General features: G+C 53.4%; 1 protein-coding gene across 1 annotated transcript; it reads right to left on the reverse strand.

Annotated features, from left to right (window-relative positions):
• Positions 1 to 16,336: 16,336 nt before the first annotated feature.
• Positions 16,337 to 17,659, reverse strand: N0V96_006792 (uncharacterized protein; the record flags this gene model as incomplete). The annotated part of the gene is made up of 2 exons (XM_065757828.1): positions 16,337 to 17,103; positions 17,380 to 17,659. The coding sequence occupies 2 exons, from the start codon at positions 17,657 to 17,659 to the stop codon at positions 16,337 to 16,339; spliced, it is 1,047 nt and encodes a 348-aa protein (XP_065613745.1).
• Between the last annotated feature and the right edge of the window lie 1,786 nt (positions 17,660 to 19,445).

Below are 19,445 nucleotides of genomic sequence, written 5' to 3' on the forward strand. Positions count from 1 at the left end.
TGCGTCTGGGTGTGTGTTGTGTAGTTGTTTGGTTGTTCTTTTTGTATGTTGAGCAGAACCAAGTCGAGTCGACGAGTGTTCAAGTAGTGGTGGACTGGAGGTGGTAGATGATGTGTTTGTACGTGGACAAGTTGTTGTAGTGATGAGTGTGGGTGATGGCAAGTGTTTAAAGAGTTGGACGGGATTGCAGTCGATATATGAACAGAACTGGAAGCCACAAGCAAGAGATTGAGCCACGAACAAATGCCGGAGGAGAAGATGAGTGAAGTCGAATGATGAGAGAACGAGAGGTGGATCGAGGTGTGGAAAGAGGTCGGCTCATATGTATCTATCCTCGAAGCACAGCCTGCCCACCAGTGGAGGAGCACGCCCAAGACAAGGCCTATGGTGCATTGCAAGTACCTATGCTGGGATGTGTGGGTGCAAAGATACTTGGAAGTGGGTGAAGAGAGCGACAAGACGCCCACCCACCACACAAACATGCACACACAAGCACAAGGGCAGGAAGTGGCCGCTAGTGTGCAGGTCCGGGGTGGAGATGGCAAGATGGAGATGGAGGGCAGAGAGACAGCAAGGATGGCATTGGCAATCTGATGGGCTGAGCCAGTGCCCCACTTCCAGTTCTCATGCCCTGCAGCAGATAGCGCCCACTGAAAGAGAAGGGGGTGTGTGGGAGGGGAAGACATAGGCAGAGAGGGGCGTGGGGAGTAGGGTAGGGTGGGCGAGCAAGGCCAGGCGGGATTGAGGTGTAAGGGAAAGAGGGGTGGTGGGTGGGAGAGAGGGGAGAGCGAGACGGGCGAGATTGGCAAATTGGGGGGAAGGGAGCGAGAGAGAGCATGAGAGTCACAGAGTTACAGAGAGTCACAGAGGAGAGATTTGTTAGAGGAGGAGAGGAAGGAAGGAAAAAAGTGTACGTACCCGTCTTCGGGAGGGCAGGGGAAAAGAGCAGGGGACCGTCCAGCAGACACGGGCGTGTGATGATTTCCTCTGAAAATTTTCTGCGTCAAAGGCGACAATTGTGCCCACTGCTCAGAGTTGGAGGGGCATGAGCGAGGGTGTGTGGATGGCTGGATAGGTACCTTAGAGAGAGGGGGTGCAGAAACATAATTTATCAGTAAAGAGTTGTGAAGAAGTGGAAAGTGCAGAGAAAGCGGGGCAATAGTGGGACGGAGTAAGGTACTTGCTAGGTGAAACTGGGCTGCGAGATACTTGGTCTTGTCTGCTCTGTTGCTGTTCTTGCGTTATCTGCTAAGTTTGCTGAGAATGCGACGGTCCCAAGACAGGCCAGCCAGAGAAAGCCAACTGTCGACGATGACGCCAGGGGGCGTGTGGACATCCGAGAGCTGCATAACGCAGCACCCAACGCAGTCCACCTAAGGTGCCTGCCTGCCTACAAGTACGGATACTGCGTACGGATACTCCAGCTGAGTGGGCAGCAGCTCAGAGTGGATGCAAATGGCGTGGGCAGCAGGAAGAAGGCAGCCCATATCTGTACCTCGTTCCCTTGTATTGCCGCATCGCCAGGCACAGGTATGCCCGCTTATGATAGTGATGCAGCGGATTGTGCAATTGAAAGCTACCTGAGGTATGAGTACAGATGGCTGCTGCAGACGCTGAACCGGAGCTGCTCGCTTTGAACCAGTGAGAACAAGCCTGGTGGATACCAAGAGGTTTGGACGCGCTAGCACCGTTTCGGTCTAGTGGATGCGGGTGCCATTGGTCCAAGCTCGTGTCCGGTCGTTCCTTCACGCCCCTGGGGCTATCCCGACTCCCAACTCCCAACTCCCAACTCCCAGAGGAAACCTGTCCACTTTCTCCGTCTTTTCCTTGCCCAAGTTCAAACCCATGATCGACACCCACGCCCTCCCAATTGATGCTAGCATAGCTCAACCCCGGCCTCTCTCAAGGAGCAGTCAGGTGTTTGGTCAGATCCAGAGCTGCACTGTCGTCTCTCTTCCTCCTTGTATTGCTTGCCGTCGCCAGAGACATTGGTAGCAGCACCAAAAACAGCACACCACCACCGGCATCAGTATCGCCAGTATTCGTACTCTGTACCCTGCATGGGACTCTGGCCACCCTCGGACGACTCAAGAGAAGAATATGTTGAATTGGGTGGTTAATCGGAAGTGCTTTTGTAACTGGGCCACAACTTTCAAACCCGGCCTCAAAGCTCAGCACCCCAGGGCTTGATCCCGTTCAACGCCACTCTACACAAGCAGTACGCCTTGGGAACTGGCTGGACCAGTCTAGATCGCGGATGTTCCCTCCTCGCCTGGGTGAGCCTGGACTCGGAGCAAGGACATGAAGGAAGACAAAAAAAAAAACTCTTCAACCTCAATCTCCCCATCGGTTCCCCAACATTCTTCGAATCCCTACATCGCCCGTGTCCGTCAACATCGGCTTCCTCACAATTATCGTCGTCGCTGTTACTATGTTATTCTCTAAAAAAAAAAATTAAAAAAAAACACATGGACACAGCTGGTGTCAGCCCAAGATCATAAGAAATCAAACCAGCCCTTTGTCGAATGATATGAGGCATGGAGCCGCGTGGGGGGTTGGTATCCGCAAAAATAGCGACCCCTTCTCCACGCCCCACTTCACTCTGTGACTCTCTGAAGACTGGAGAACTTTCCTCGAGCGGCAGAGCGGCAGTAAAGAGAGGCCAACGGCGACGGCAACACACCACACGCCGGGCCAAGACAGACTGCCATTGAATACTACGATGGCGGTAGCCGGTGGAGAAGGCAAACTCAACACTGGCCTGGCAGTCTTTCTGGTACGACTGGTCCCTTGAAAATTCAGACAACTGACGGATGCTGGTGCAACCAACCAACCAAGCACCTTGACGTTTTCGCGTGTCTCTGCTTCTGCAGCGGCCTCTTTTCGTGTCGCCGCTTCTGTCTCGAGACGACTCCCCTCTTCTAGCCCACCACAACCACGTAATGACAACGGCAACTGATCGACCCTGCTGCAGGAGGTGGACGAGGCCGCGATGGTAGGGGGAGGGTAATAGACCAGGTGAAAGCCGTCGGGCTCCTCATTGGCTGCCAGCCAAATTGTGCAGATCTAACGCCAATTTCAATACCATCCTGTCGTGGGGTGGCGTCAGAGCAAAAACCTGGGGTTCACCATCGCTATCCGTCCATCCCAGCACGCAATTGAGATTTCGTCGTGCCTCAGGAGGGAGCATTGCGAGATTCCCGTCGTCAAGTCGCCTGTCTTTGTCAAGAGGGCTGTGTCCTGGTCTCGAGAGTTTCGACACAATCCTCATGACCGCCTAAACCTAGGTCAACCTGGCATGACAGCTAAACGTTATTCCGCAACGGACGACTGCAAGTCCGTCTATGGAGTCTCGCTCAAACTCCCATCATATACGAATTAATACTGTGGCATCGCAACACCCCAAAGCTATGTCACCCTCGATCGGCTGGTCTGCGTACTGTCATCATCGTCTGGTTTCCTGGCCCATTCGTCTTCGTTACAGACACTGCGAAACATGCTGTCTTCCTAGCTCATGCGGATCTGGGAATTACACTAGTGCACCTTGGGAGCAATTTCAATCTCTTGCAAAAGTCCGAGTACGCCCCCATGATGCACTCTCTTCCTCAAGCAACAACTATGGAGCCAGTCCGTCAGGGATATCGGAGATCTTGTGCCTCAACAACCCGATGTCCCCACCCTAGACCGACGGCACGGCAGAAGTAGTCTCGCAGACACAAGTCTGGAGACTGCAGTGTCACGATTCTGCTGGCCGGATTATGACACTATCCGTGACAACAGTTCCATGGAGACTGGTGACATAAGGAGGAAGTTCGTCACATCGACAGTCTCTCTAAAAGCTCCTATCGTCTGCAGCCGCTATTCGCCGTCGATATCTCCGTTGAGGCCCTCAGTGGTCGCCCATCCATGCAGTTGGAATTTGCTGCGGGCCAAGAGCGGCTAAACCGGTTTGGCCACCACCCGCATACGTTTTGAGGCGGGGGAGGAGAAACAGGCTCACAACGTTGAACAAATCAGCGTCACAACATGCCTCCCCACACTAACACCATACCTCCCGAGTCGACCGATGGCATAGTAGGCCGTCCAGGTTGTCCACCTGACCACCCGTACTGACGCCTTCGCCCAAACATGCATTCTGCGGTCCTTCATGCAGCTTCTGCATCACGGATTGTTGCAGGACCTAACCCTGTAGCCGGTTTCCCTATGGATCAGAAGAGTTCGTCGCCTTCGTCACTTTGGGGTGACTGACGTCTTAGTGCACGAGCGCCTGCGGCTGTCAAAAAAAACCACCTTGAGAAACTCACGAGGCTTCCATTGCGGAGTGACTGGATCTACGGATACCTAACAAGCCAGTGGGAGAGGCGAAGCTTTGGGTCGTCGAACCACAACCTTCAACGCCGAAAGCCAATCAAGGCCGACGAACAAGACGATCCATCCCGCCATCTTTGCGATTGTCGCCGTGATCGTCCTTCGAGTGCCGGCCGCTCTTTCGACAAGGCTGCCGCGGGTATCTGATTAAAGCGCTGATCCAAATAGCAACGGCCATTGCGATCACGAAATTATTGTCTCTGGCAATAGCAGAGAGACAAGAACCCCATGACTCCTATTAGCTTGGTTTCAACATAGCGGCACCCTTCAGATAAGCCATCTCTTTATGCACATGGCCAATCACGCAGCTTGCTTCGACCTCGCCGAGACCCTTCTTCCAGGAACTGGCACACTTCTCAGAGACATCGTCAGGATGATCATTTAATCCGCCGCCCGCTGATATCTGCATCAGGTTCCTGGGCTTCTCCAACCACCAACCCACTCATATCCGGGAAGGTTGTGGGGCCGAGCGCAACCAACCTTGCGTGCTCCGACGGCTCGCCGCGATCTGGCGTGGGATTCTGAGGGTGAAGGGAAGCCCTCGAGTTATCAGTACGCGTGTGGCGTGGGCTACGTGTGCTTTGCGCCCGCACGAGATAGTGCTGCTTTGCCCACAAGTGGGACGCATACAAGCGCCAAGTCAACTCGACCCAGAGCGAGCAGAGAGACACCTGGGAGGCGAAAGATTTCCCTTGTACGGAGAAAAACCCCCTCTCCAGAATTTACAAGTCGGCTGTCGAGCAAGTCCTTTCCATTGCCCAACGAGGCGCGGCAAATGCGTCAAAGTCATTCGCAGAGAGCGAACATGAGATCGTATCGGATTTGTCGGCGTCCGTTACGAGATTATGCCAAATCTGCCACATACAACTTTAAATCCCTGAAGGCGGGAGCCTCGGACTTGGCTGAGATGAAGGAAGCAATAGAGTTCGATCGAGTTGCGGCCGGGATGGAGAGCTAAGAACAAAGGATTCGCACTGGCTCCCGTCTAACGCCGTTGGTGTAGGTACGCTGAAGCAGGAACCAGTCGTGCCAGCCTTAAGCCTGGCCATCGCAGTATTGGTGAGCTGCTGCGCCTATCTGCATCTTGGGTCAATCCAAGGATGGTCAATGACGAACAATAGCGAAATCCAGATCAACCACAACCCCCACACTTGCGGCAAGCAATCGATGAGGAACCCAGAGCGCCATTCTCCCGATATCTTGCTTTTCGTCTGCGCCGTAGCCCATAGCTGTAAGCTGAAGGTGAGGGCAGTCTCAATTGAGCCATGCTCCGAGCATTATTTCGGTCGGATCCGGCGAAATGGGGGGGGCAGCTGGGGTCTTCATTTATTTCAATGCACGCCGATGATCCCGCAATGTCCCGCACTAGCCCTTATCTCACAAACCCTTCACGACGGCTGCTGAATGAAGCTGCGGCACTGAGCACGGAATACGGAGTATCTGTGCCTCTATCCGTACGAAGGATATCTACGTATCGTCATCCCTCATGCCGAGAACAAGTCTTGATATCGATGCCGCACCGCAGCTCCAGGGTCGAGACTAAAGAAGGCATTGCCGTGTTCCTGACACGGGCCATGCGCAGAAACAGGGACTAGCCCTGCTCCGCCCGCAAAGGAGAACTGGGGATCAGGTGGAGGTCAAAGAAGGCGTGTTCGGGCCATGTCCATCTTTGTCTGTCTTCAGACGTCTTGTATCGCAAAGACTTCGCCTGGGTTCCTGACCCATGAATCCGAGCCGCCGCTTATCTCTAGCTGTGGTCTCAAGACTCGGCCCGTTGGACTCCTCGACGATGCTAGGTGGATCAAGGGCGACAAGCAGACTGCAGGCGTTGAAGACCACGCAGATACCTGATAACGATGTTCAGTCTCAAGGGTCAAGGACAGTCCCGCGCTCTCAGCAAACCTACCCAGCTATCTAGCACTCGGGCTAGCATGACATCAAGCGGTCCTCGTTGACCTGTTATCGTCGGTATGGATACGTCAAGCACGATCACGAGCACTTGTCGCTGGAATTCTCCAGAACACCTCCAATGTCTCACAGTCACCCCGTGACAACGTTCTTTTCTGCCCAAGCTGAGATCTTCTCAGTGACTACCCGCATCTCATTGGACGAGTCGAAAACCGCAGCTTGATTACCAACGTCAGGTCTAGCCTTGTTTGGTATGACGGAGACGTAGTCCCTCGAGTGCAGTAGAAATCATGCTATTGAAGCGCAACCAGTAAACGACGAAGGCGCCACTAATGAACGAGGGCTGGCTCGATAGGTGCCGGCGCGTTTGGAGGCTATCACGGCGTCGGCCGATCGTTGTGTGACAGCAATGCACGTAATTGATGAAGCACCAGCAGACCCTCCAGTTGTTTCGACCAGACGTCGAGCCGTGGTGCTTTTTCTCAAGTCGCTGGATCTGGCTGTGTATTTGCGTGCTTACCATGAATGCGGCCGCGTCGACTCTGGCCACGTTCGGATAACCCGTACCTTGCAGCAAAATGGCTCACTCCTCGAAGCAGTGAGCGCCGCTGCACCATTCAGAAAGATTCCATCTCATCCGATATCATTAGCGGAGCGGGGCACGTATTTCGCTGGACAGTGGACGGACAGATTGAGTTCACCAGGGCCTGAAGGAGCACGGCAAGATTCAAGTCCCCGAGCCCCTAAGCTCGGGAGCAGAGTTGCCAGCTAACGAAGTGAAAAAAAAATCCAGGGTTCGGGACGCAGAATTCCAGAGCTCAACGATGTCGAAGTGTGAGTCAATTGCGCCCCTGAAGGCGTCGAGGGATAGGCAGAAAAAAAAATCTGCAATACTCGAGTCGCCAACGTTACCAACATCCTCTGCGTTGAACCAAATCAGGTGTGTTCTCCGGGAAGCACAGAGCACGTTATTTACACACAGACACCATTCTGGGTTTGATTCGATCTTGGCTACCATGTATAAGCGCGATCGTTGTTCGCGGCCTCTGCTCTCCCCCATGTCAGCAACCGGGCAGGCGCTGTCTTAGAGTCACCCCTCTGTCGTGCTCAGCGTCCCCCACGCTTTTACTCTCTGATTTTCTTTGAATTTTTTTTTCTAACCCTTGGCGAGAAGACTGACCAATCTATGCCCTGGTCAAATCGATATGCTGGAGATGCAGTGTAACTACACTACGGATACAGCGTCAGGAGTTTGTGCGAAGAAAATGGCCGACTGGCGAGAGCGACGGGAGCGGCAGGGGAGGCCTGTCTATTCAAGTCCTTTGCTATAGCCCGTGTTCGGACAACCGTGTCAACCATTTGGAAGAGAAGTGGCGGCAGGAGACGCAAAGCGGCTCAGGGCCAGGCGTCTGGCAGCCCCTTTCACAACTCGAGTCCTCCCCGGCTTCACGAGAACCATACCTACACAGCAAGTCTCAGACATTTGGTGTTGACGTTATTGCAACTTCGTGTCTTGTTTGGGCACCACCATCGGAGGTTCCTCTTATTATGACGGTGGACACCTACCTGCAGAGCTCCAGTCTCAGTGATTCCCGAATCCCTTGGAGGAGCCGCCGAGCATCGGGCTGAGGTGAGCGCCCGCGCCGTCGTGACCAGAATTGTACTGAATGCAGCAAGGCGCGAGTGGTGTCGACCCACGCATGGTGAAAATCCCAATGGCGAGGAACACAGGCGGCGGGAGAGCCCTCAAGCGAGGGGCCGCTCTGTTCCCGTTGCCTAACCCACCGTACTGGATTCGAAGGCGAGTGGACGACGGGCTCGGGTAAACACGTCCTGCTCCAATAGCAAACATGCGCAGCCAGGCATGCTCGCGCCATAGCGACGAGCATGTTGGTGTTTGTCGGTTTGCTCGACAGTGTCAGCCGCCTCTCATCTGCCTCTTCACCTCATTTCGGGGTTTGGGTAAACCCCCTTGATTGGCTCATGACGATTCCCTGTATCAAGTGGAATCAGATGGTACCCGTACGTTGGCCCATCACTATTCATCGTGGACGAGAAGAAGCACGCAAGCCGCAAGTCGGTTTACCGAATGACCCCAGATGCCCTCAAGCCAACCACCAGCCCACCCCATGCGGCCATGTATGTACGTCCCTTGCCTTTCCCTCCTGTCTCACATAATTATTGCTTTTTTTTTTCTTTCCCAAGGTGCTCGTGCGGCGTAGGTCACGGAGAAAAAGGTTTAGTTTAGCAAAAGAGCGTGCTGATGCTAAGCCTCGTTTGGACTTGAAGTCTGAGAAGTGATCTGGTGATGGGCCCACTATTCGTGTCAAATGGGCCGGTTCAGTGAGGTGTTGCGTCGAAACAATAAGTGTGGTTTTCCTTTCTCCGCATTCTTGGTGGGCTCTCCTTCATCTCAAACGGGGCGGGTCCGTGGGAAACGGCGCAGGCATGGCGAGACAAAAGCAAAAGACGACGATGGGGGATGGTCACACTCCCAAGGCTCAAGGAGCGGCTGACCGGTGGGCATGGATGGGAAAGACTGCCAATCTTTCTGTATTGGTACGTCTGCACACTGGTACGGACTACGGAGCACTGTGGTGATCCAAGTCCCGTACATGCTGAGTGGGCGGTGATGCAATCGTTGTTCTCGGGAGGAGTTCAATTTGAGACTTGGACGACGAGCATCTCCGTGTCACGTTATTTTCCTTCCCCGCATTCCTGGCGAGATGACGGGTGGAGCCATCCCGACGCATGGCTCGCATCGACCAACAAAGCCAAGCTTGCCCGCCCACTTGCTTGAATCCTTGAGGCTTGGATGCGCTCTCCACGCTGTATCCATAGTATACCTTTGTTTGTATATCCTTTTACAGTCCGTTGCATCTCTAGCTTCGATGTTGACATGGTCGAGAGGCCCAGCAACTGACGATGATTTCAATATTGCTATAGTCCAAATTTGGGCGCTGCTCAAACCAGCTTTGCTCCAGCTAGACAGCTGGAAGAAGCCAAATTGAATATTTCCCACCGACATCGCATGACTGCACGAATCGAACTTGTCTATCCGTAGTCCTTTTTTTCTTGATATTCGGACGAAGGCGATACATCAGACGAAAGAGTGCAAAGGCCTCCTCGATCCATGAATAGTATCACTCCGGGCGTAACGCCACACCACGACTATCCAAGTCCCTGTCGACTATTGGAAATCCCCCCCCCCCCCAAAGCCACGCACGAAAAGAGGTCGAACCCACATCCGCCGTTTCCCTGTTCCAATTTTCTTACCCCAACCTGTCAGGGGGGGGGGGGTTAGCTGCGCTGCTGCAAGCCAGCGACGGGTGCAACTCCTTGTCAGCCTGTTCATAATAACTGCAATCGCTTATCCAGAAGGAAGCGAGAAAGAGGTAGTAAGCACCGTGGAGAGAAAGACGATGACCGCAACGGGCGACTTGCATATCCGAACATGTCAGGGCCATTGGCACCGTAAGAATGTAGTTTCTGGTTGATGGTGAGCATGGTCGAGAACTGGTGGTTGCCTGCCCGCCTGCTTGTTGCCCCAACCTCGTAAGCATTACGGGTTCGTGAGCCTTGGAGACCTGGGGTTTACCTTGCTTCCAAGGCGATCACGCACTCACTGCTTTGCTTAGCGTCTCCTGGAGAGCCTGTCGAGGGGTGGGGGAGAAGGTTCTCTTGCAGGCCTCGAGCTTATGGTCAAGTTACAAGTATGGTGATGGATAATAAGAGGCATTTCGGACTAGTAAACTTCAAAGAGTCTAGGACTTTAGAGACTGAGAAGAGAGGGGGACTGGGAAAGGGACGCGTGGCTTGGCAAACCAAACCGACACCCCCAGCCTAGCCTCCGGACACTATTGTATCCGACAGGACCGACACTGCCGTTCTAGCCTGGCTGCTACTTAATTCCAGGGGTGTGGGGGAAGGGGAGGGGGGCATTTGGAGGGCTCTGCGACGCTTCGGACAGCGCTTACCTCTTAGTACTTTACCTGGCCCGGGCAGAAACGAAGGAATTCTGTTGCTAGGCTAGGACCTATCTGACGCAACGGTCGTGATAACTGACAAAAGTTGCGGGGTGCGCGGCGGCGCGCGGGCGGGCGTTGCGTTTTGTGTGGGACGGCACTGCGGGCAGTAAACAAACTTGTCTCGGTCTGCGACGACTTGTTGATTAGAGGCTTGATATGCGGTAGTTTGGCATTGTGGAACTCTTTTCATGCGTGGTCCTCGAGCCATTATCACCCACTTGATATCTCTGTTATCTATGTCATTTTCACGTTACTCGAAACGTCCAAGTCGACTTGAGTGAGGGGCGAAGTTTGCCCATTGCTCACTACTCCGTACTTCAACATGCTTTGGGCGAGAGGGGGCCTTGGGATTTGGTGTTACACGAATGGCACCGCAATCCTGACTGTTTCTGGGCAGGCAGGCAAGGCAGGTCACAGGCAATGATGGGTTTGGTCACTGGTGAGAGCTGCTCGGGAGGCTCGTAACCCTCGCATCGCAGTTGGTCCGTGATACCCTGGCGGCGCCCTCCGAAGACTGTCAACTTGGAAGGGGGGAGGGGGAGGATTGCAGAGGCCTGGGGGCTAGAACTGACAACAGCGGCGGGTGCCCAATCAATAATCACTTCTTCATTGGTCCTATAGCCTGCCGGTGATCGTGCTATACGTCCATAATATCTCACAATTTTTGGAGTTACGCAAGAGTTGTACGGCATTTGCCTGCCCCCGTCGACGAAATGAAAGTGAGGTTGGGGTACTAGGATCGTATGGTTGCAGCAGGCGAAAAAGAGTACGTGCCTTTGGTTCCGTCTCAACCGCCTAGGTCTAATCAGCTGCGCCTACTCGAATGCGTAGGTATGACTTTGGAAATTGAGAGGGCGTTGCAATGTCTCGGAAACATCGTGATAGTCAACACTATCTCGCCGGTCCTTCTCTCCTTCAGTCTTTTTCTTGCCTTGCGGTTCATGAATGTTACGTAACCTATCTTGATCGACTGCTGTTGGTGTGAAGCTAGGCATCTACAACTTTACAAGTGACACGTATTGCATCTCGCTTCTGCTATAGAGGTATTATTCTGCCCATTCTTTTCAAACGGTTCCGGTGTTCAGACGCCGTTGGGTGGTGTCCCGTCTGGAACGCGAACCCACGCGCCGCAGGGTCGCTTCGACGCCGTTGGCCTCGTAAGTCTCAGCTTTCTTCTTCTTTCGTGGGCGTGTTTTCTCCTCTTGTGGCGAACGGTCAAACATTCCCTCTCTTAGTAGCGTACGATGTACAATAACAAGGAAAGGAAGAAAAGAAGCATGAACGAGAGACCATCCTCACTCCTCCAAGTCCAATCGACCCATTTCCCCTCACCCCTTGCTTCAAGACCACGCCGATATGCAGACAACCAAATGCTTAGACTGGAAATCGAAAAAGCAGGAGGAAATGACACGTCCGACGCCACCAAGCACACCTATCGCTCGCTGGTCAACGAGAGTAGTGAGAAAGGTCCGCTCCAAAGAAGCTTCAGCTTTGTCTTGAACCAGCTCCCTATTCTGCCCACGGCGCCATGTGGCCTGTTCCCCCGTCCTCCTCCTCCCACGCTCTGTCCCAAAGGAGAGGCACGCATCTGTGACGGGATGCACGAGTGTGCAGATTCCCGGCCACCACCATCGAACTCCAACCATCGACACCACTGTCGTCCCATTTCTAGGTAGGGAGAGAGGGTGAGGAGGGGGGACAGACTAGACCTTACAGACACCCTCGCGCTGGGCTTGCCTCCCACACTTCTGCACCAGTCTTGTGCGTGGTGGTTGCGACCCCTCCATTTCAACTGCGCAGCCATCGTTGACCAGTCACTCAGTCACTCGACGCCAAACATTCAACAGCCCATCTTGCCTCCCAAGCCAAGTGTAGGGTAGGGTCATTTCCCTCTGCGGCCTCCTCCACCTCCTCGCCACCCAGGCCAATGTAGGGGCAAAATTACACACAATAGACGCTCAGCTAAGATTCCTCCCATACTCGCGTCCACATCCAGTCGTTCCACGCCCGTGGACTCCCCTCTCTGGCCTGGGCTGTCCCAACTTGGACTATTGAAGGTGTAGCCTGCATCAGACCGGGCTGACCGGACCACACCGTGAGCAAGAAAGGCGCAGGAAGGGGGCTGATGACAAGGCAAGCAGCTTATGTGTTGCTGGTGGTCTCTCATACCCACCTCTCTGGGAAACGATAGAGCCGATACTGGCTCACCTGGCCATGAAACCTCGTCCTCCTGATGAAGCAGAAACTTTCTTCGCTCTCAGCCTGCTTCTTTTTCGTAAAAGGTAACCGCCATCTCACCGTCGTGTCAGCCAGCCTCACGGGATATTTCCTATCACGGAAAACCCACCCCTCCATATTTGATCCATGATGGTCTAGTGGGGGAGAAAGGTCACCGAGCCAGGTGAGCCGTGAGCCGGTCCAGCCCTGGCGAATAAGGAGGTAAGTCCCGGTCAGCAGTCCAATGAGAGGTTGTCATCTTCGTTCCTGAGAGTAGCTCTCTTCGGCATTTCTTTTTGCTACTTCGTTTCCTGCCGAATCTGCCAGGGGCATTCCCCTCCGCCTGGGACCAAGGTCAAGGGGATTCGATCCTTGCCATTGCAGTCCAGTTTTCTCGCTCGAGAGCGGGCGCTGTCGAGCTATTGTTGGTTGGCTTACGGATCACCAACACTGCTTTTCATCATTTCATCTTGAGGCTCATTTCTGAGCTACCGGGGGGTGGGATCAGAGCCCTGGCCAGCTGTCAGCGAGCTTTCATTGGGGAATGGGAATTTCCTCTGAAATTTGGGCCGGATTCCGTCCGCCGTGGGTGAGCGCGCGCGCGCGCGCGCTCTTGCGGCCTGCCTTGCAAGGCCCCGGCCGGACCTAACGGCGAGAAACCACGGAGTTTTTGTTTGGGGGGATCCAATCAATGGAACCCGTCCATCTCCCGAGCCGCCGGGCCTAGACCGTCCGTTCACACTCTACTTCCCCTGTCATCTCACTGCCCCCCCTGTTCGAGGTGGACAGGAGTTCGGAGTTTGTTGATCAGTGAAGAAAAATCTACCCCTTGAGCTCTTGTTTCTAACGGACATTAACCGGCTATTTGATACAGATTGCTGATCTTGTCCAGATGGGTAGACACGGCTTTGAAGTTGTGAGAAGAGGCCCAGAGTCAGGGGCGCACAGGGGGCTGTTGGCAAGATACCGGTATGGCAGATGGGAGTTTGCACAAAAAAAGAGACCGGGGGCGTCTCGGAGGTGATACATCATGCACCCCTTGGCAAGTTGGCACTTTTTTGTGTTCATGGCGCTCGACTTTTTGATTCACAACGGCAGTTGGTTGGGGGGAAACAAGAATTGAGAATTGGAAAGGAAAAAGAAAGCACGAATTGTGACGGAAACAGCCGGTGAGCTGTCGCACAGACTGCCAATCTTCACCGATGAGGGTCCCCCCGTCTCCGGGCTTTCTTTTTCTCCTCTCTCCACGCCATGCCATGCCCGCATGTCGCTGGCCGGTAGGGCGAACCTCCGGCACGGGAGCTGGGGCTCCACACCGGTGGGATGTGGAGCGATCGGAGCTGTTGCTTGGGAGAGAGGGGAAGAGGAAGCTACCACAGCTATCTGGACATCAGTAAGCAAAAGACGGGAGGCCGCAGCTTTCGATTCGGGGATGAGAGCATGGCGGCGAGCTGTGGCGGCGCTTCTGCTACTCCCTTGCTTTTCGGTCTGCTGAGGATGGGGATGAGGATGGGAGCAGGCGAGGATGCAGGTGCCCGCGCATCAAGACAGCTCGGCTTGCCTAGCTTGGGGTCGCGCCAGGCCACCGAGGCGCCTTTTCAGCTGTGCTGACGATGAGGAGAGAGACGGGCGATCGCGTCGAGAATGCCAGCATCCGTGGACCGTCAAGTTTTTGGGCGTAATAGCTAAGTCTCCGGTGAGCAAGGGTTGCTGCTGCAGTGCAGATGGGATCAGAGCAGCTGGATGTGCGTCTCCTAGTGTGAACGCGCAAGAGCTGAGGGATCCGGACACACGTTAATGCTCCACGAATCGACCGGATCGTTTTCTTCATGCAGGTCTCATCACGATGAAGGAAGCGTATCTCGGTTAGAGACAGATCGGTCTGGCTGCCGAGTGCCATTTTAGGGAGGAGATCAGTTTCGGAGGAGGTCCAAGGAGGACAATTTTGGTCTTTGGTTAGTGTATTCACACGTCGATGTTGGGGATGGGCGAGGCGATGGTCGGGCGATCTAGATGGCGCCAGGGGTTGAGATCGTGCGGGTCATAGATTTCGGTTTTTGCTAGGATTATTTTGTTTGTTGGAGTGCGTTTTTTTCCAGCTCTCTCAAGCTTGACCATGTTGGTGAGTGCGAAGAATTCATCCCCCTTGTCTAGCTGCGGGGCGATGCTCTTGGAGGCATCACAGTGACGAAACAGAAAAGATTCGACTGATATGGTCTTCTTGGCCTCTCATTCAGCAAGCGATATGAGCACCCATGCGTCTGAAACCATTATTGATCATGAAGCCATATCGGCAAACTCACGCACGCAACCTCGCAAGGACTGGTTTGGATTTCTTTGTGAGTGATTTAACAGCCCCTGGAAACAATTTCACACGCTGGAATTCGGAATTCGGGGTGAGTTTTCATGGATGGCGGGGGAGACAGGTTGGAACGTCGCACGAATTTGCACCGCGTCGATAGCACAAACACAAGGCCTGAGGGCAGAGACCTAGCCATGGCGTCTCGCTCTGCCTCTCTGCCTGTACGGTTGCAGTTACCCGACAGATGATGCGCCACGATCATGCAATCCTCGACCGTTGGTGCTTCCATCTCCATCATAGGCGTGACGGCCCTTCTCAGAGAAAAGGCCAGGCTTTGGTTGCGTCTCTCCGCTGGACCGGCTTTGCATGATCGAGGGCCTAATTCAATCCCTTATGGTGCATGTCAGCCATTGGAAGACGGGGTTTGCTCCGGGATTGTTGCAAAATCGGAAGGGGGGCACTTCGTTGATGACAAGGATGAAGCTCCGTGGCCGAATGTCTCTTGGTGCGTGAATCTGGTTACAAGACGTGCCTTGCACGCGATGGAGGGAGGGTCAGCGTAGAGACGGCTCGTCGAGATACAGACACACTCTGAGAGGAGTGTGAAATGAACTTGATATCGATGTTGGATAGCTTCGTCTGGCGTGGGGGTTGGCGGTTTGACGACTTCTGACAGCACCGAGGATTTCACGGGAAGGCGAGTTTCAACTGGCTATCTTGGGCTCTCTACTTTTCTTATTCGTGGCAATGATAACACCTTTTCAGCTTGGCTGTGCAGATGCTTGACTGAAGTGTCTACGATGATAACAAGCTATCCCCGGTAGCAAATGCTCCTCAGAGACTCACAGATAGTCTGGATTTCTGTTTCACTTCAGCTACATGTACATCGCTTCGCAAAGCGGCAAAGAGAGTCCCCCCTGGTCGCTTCGGACCTCTGATGTCGTCGTCATGCCTGAGTAGCATAGTTTTAGGGCTGGACAAGGGAGGAGGCAAGATTGTGGGAATGCCCCGGCTTAATGAGAAGGAAATCAAGTCCAGTTGATATCCATAAAGTGAGAGTTACTATGCTGTTCAACTAGTGGCATGGAAAGAGAGTCACGCTTTCTAATCATGCAACACGCTATTGCAGAAGTAATACGGAGGTAATGGCGACCTTTGAAATCACTAACAGGGATCCTCTCATTCAACATGATCAGACGTCTATTTTCAGCCGTGATGTCAAGGAAAGTGAGGCGACACCGTCTAGTTCGAGGTGATGAAGATTACCATAGGAGCTTCTTCAACAATGCCTAAACTGACCTTTCGATTCTATCGATGTAATTGAGCTAGGCTATTACACAGTCCCTATTCTTCTCACGCGACAACTACGCAACCCCCGGAACCCCCAACATGCCGGATGCTATGCCGTCTCTCACCTCCTCATACATTCTACTGGTGTACAGTCCAGTCGATGAGCCACACTACCTGCCGGGCTTGAATCATGGCGGCCTCGGTCAACATAAATGAAGTTTATTTAGTGAGGGTGGCAGATCCAGAGGTTGTTGTCAACCACATCAATAGCCTTGCTATCGACCTGCTTGCCACTCGCATCAAAGGGGCAGACGCGGCGAAGACCGCACTTGATATCACAGGCACCCTCATTGTCTCCCTTACACAGAGCGACCTCGTACCGGCTGGCGTGGCGGTCGTGGTCCTTCTTGCAGCGGTTCGTCGTGATCTTGTACTGCGCGCGGGGTCCCCAGCCGTTGAGCGGCGTGAAGCCCCAGTTGTCGGTATCCTGGCCGACCATGTTGGCACGGCAGTTCTGGTGCGCCGCGACGTGGGTGTAGCCGTTGGCGGCCATGTAGGCCTCGGTGTGTTTGTCGAGGATGAAGGAGTAGGAGGAGAAGTCGCCGTTGGACGGGATGCTGCCGGCGAGGCACTGTGGGATCACGCGGGTGTAGTACTCCTCACAGGCGTAGGCGTTATTTACGGCCTTGAAGTCGTTGGCGGTCGGGGAGGCCCAAGGGTCGATCTTCTTGTCCGTGATGGTTTCCATTGTGTGCTTCAAGCTTGCCGAGCCGGAGATGGGCGTCAGTTTGTTGGTCTTGGCAAAGGCCTTGGTGTCGTAGAGCATGACGGAGTTGTAGTCGAAGGGGACGGAAACGTCGGCGCCCGTGTGGATTGTGAACTGGTCGAGTTCGTCCTTTTGGACACGGTCTGTAAGGACGCGAATGTATTGGTCACGGTCGGGACGTTGGTGCTCGTGGGTGAGTCCGATGAGATGTCCAAGCTGAAATTCTGGCATGAGTCCCAGTACACTGTAAAGATGATATGGTATATTTTTACCTCGTGGGAAGGCGTGCCGGCGTCGAGGCAGGCCTTATGCGTTCCCGCAGAAAGAAACTTCTCCCAAGCATTGGGGTAATCGAGATTGACGAGTCTCTCTCCCGAGCTAGGAGAGCCTAAGCCCAAGGAATAACATCCTTCGTCAAACTAGGAGTCACTTAGTCACGTAGCCCAAACCAAGTTTCTTTTCAAATTTTTATTATACCTTTTTGAAGTTGGCCCAGGCACCTTGGCTCGTCTTGGGGAGGAAACGGATGCAAGTCGACTGCTCCCACTCTCTCATAGCGGACCGGATCGACTCTGAAAGGTCGTGAGGGAGGCCTTGCAGGATGTACGGGACCTCTGCGGCGTCCCAGAGCTGATAGGGGTACATGGAGCCGCGCTTCTCCAGAGACATGGCCTCGATCTCGGAACGATTGAAGATGTTTGTCGGGAACACGGCGGCGAGAGCCGGTTGCGAGAGGGCGAGGGCCAGAGCCGCGACGCTCTTAAACGAAACAGAGGCCATCTTCAGCGTTGAAAGTTCAAGACTTTGGAAAAGATTACTTGTTGGAACAAAAGAGTGGATGCTGTGTCTTCCTTGAATGAGTGATGGAAGAACTACAGACTATTATATTACACAAAGATCGCGGCGTGAGGTCAAGGGGAGACTGAAATGAGATTCACGCGCTGGTCAACTTGTGCGAGGATATTGTATTTGACTACTTGGGCGGACTCATATTCTTTGTGGACTTACATTCACGCGCACCGGAGTTGAGGTTGTCCAGTCCACGCATCAGTCAGTTTCTTGTAAGCCGTTCGGGGCTTCCGCAACAGAACACTCGCACTACCTCAGTAGAGTTTAATTACAGGTTCTGGGCCTGAATCAGTTGATCAACTTGATAGAGCGAAAGATGGAGCAAGATGGTCTGTTCGTGAGACTCTCAAGAAAACTTGCCATCCGTGCTGAGGCCCGCTAGTTAGCATTGAACAACGTGAGGGGAAAATTGCCTAAGTGCTCCGTAGAAAGGGCAGAAAAGATCTGCGACCGTACAGACGGAAACTTGGGAAGTCTGAGGGAAGCAGGGCGGTGGTTAATATGTGAAGGTTCTTAAGGCCGTCCTCTTGAGTCAGGTTACTTCTTCGCTACGGTTAACTCCCTGATATGGGTCTACGGCAAGTCTCCTTTACGGGTATAGTGGCTTGAGCCTCATCTTATTTGGGAACGATATGCGTTTAGGAGACCGGCATTTGAGCAGCAGTAAAAGTTGCTGTGATAGGAACGGGTATCTCTGAACCCCTGGAAACTTCTCTTGTGGCGAAGCTTGTTCTCTGAAGACTGTGGTTTGTATGGCACGAACCACAATATACTACTTCGGTTTCGCTCTACTAGAGGATGTTAACTCCCAAGGCCCTGTGGGATTGTTGCGAACATAGGAATTGCTTTCAAAGGCTTTGCAACTAAGACGGATTCTCTGGCGCCTCTTTATTCTTTGACAATTGTATGCTCGTTGTGCATCACACGATCCACCTTCAATGTTTGTCATTGAGTCGTGTCATGCGCACGAGAGCCAAGGCTCAAGACGCATGTTGTCTTGACCAAGGCGGCAGAGCTGGGCAGAATATCGACCACCAATTTCCCGGAACAAGTCAAACTAACCTTACCTTGGATAAGAAAAACTTTCTTGCCGATGCAGCCCCCCAAATTCAACTTCATGAAGTATTATTGCCTAGGTGGCGCAGGCGTATGAGCGTTGGCTCTAGTCTCAACCCAAACGTAACCGGGGTGGATTGAGTTCTTCGGACGGACACTTTCGACCTTCAACTCTTCAACGGCAGTCACCAGTCGGCCCGTGACCATCGTGATGAGGAATAAACTTAGCCTTATTCCACTTGATTACTGGTGTTTCCGGCTAAGTCTTAATAGCGACCTGAGCTGCGTTCTTCATACGCGCATCCTCTTTGTTGATGCCAACTACTCCGTAACTATGCTTGGAATCAATTGCTCACAACTGTCTCGACTGCTCCTGAATTTAACCGGGGGTACGATCTTCTGTCGTTCATCTCATTTAATCAAAGTTCCAAAGTTTTCTGGATGCATTCACCAGCAGCTATCGTGAAGTGGTCTTAGAAGCGCCACCTAACTGCCTAATATACGGGTCTTATTTGTGGCCGGTTCCACCAGGCAGGCTGTTTAATTTTCTCTCGGAAAGAGAGTTCTGGTCCAGCGTCCATGGACCTCAACCGATCAAAGACTGAAGTAAGAGCTCATCATGTTCTTTTTCAAGACGTTGAGAAGCGCGCGGCAAGTAAGC

Source organism: Colletotrichum fioriniae (assembly GCF_027942845.1).
Source record: "Colletotrichum fioriniae strain IMI 355084 chromosome Unknown scaffold_7, whole genome shotgun sequence".
Taxonomy (NCBI): domain Eukaryota; kingdom Fungi; phylum Ascomycota; class Sordariomycetes; order Glomerellales; family Glomerellaceae; genus Colletotrichum; species Colletotrichum fioriniae.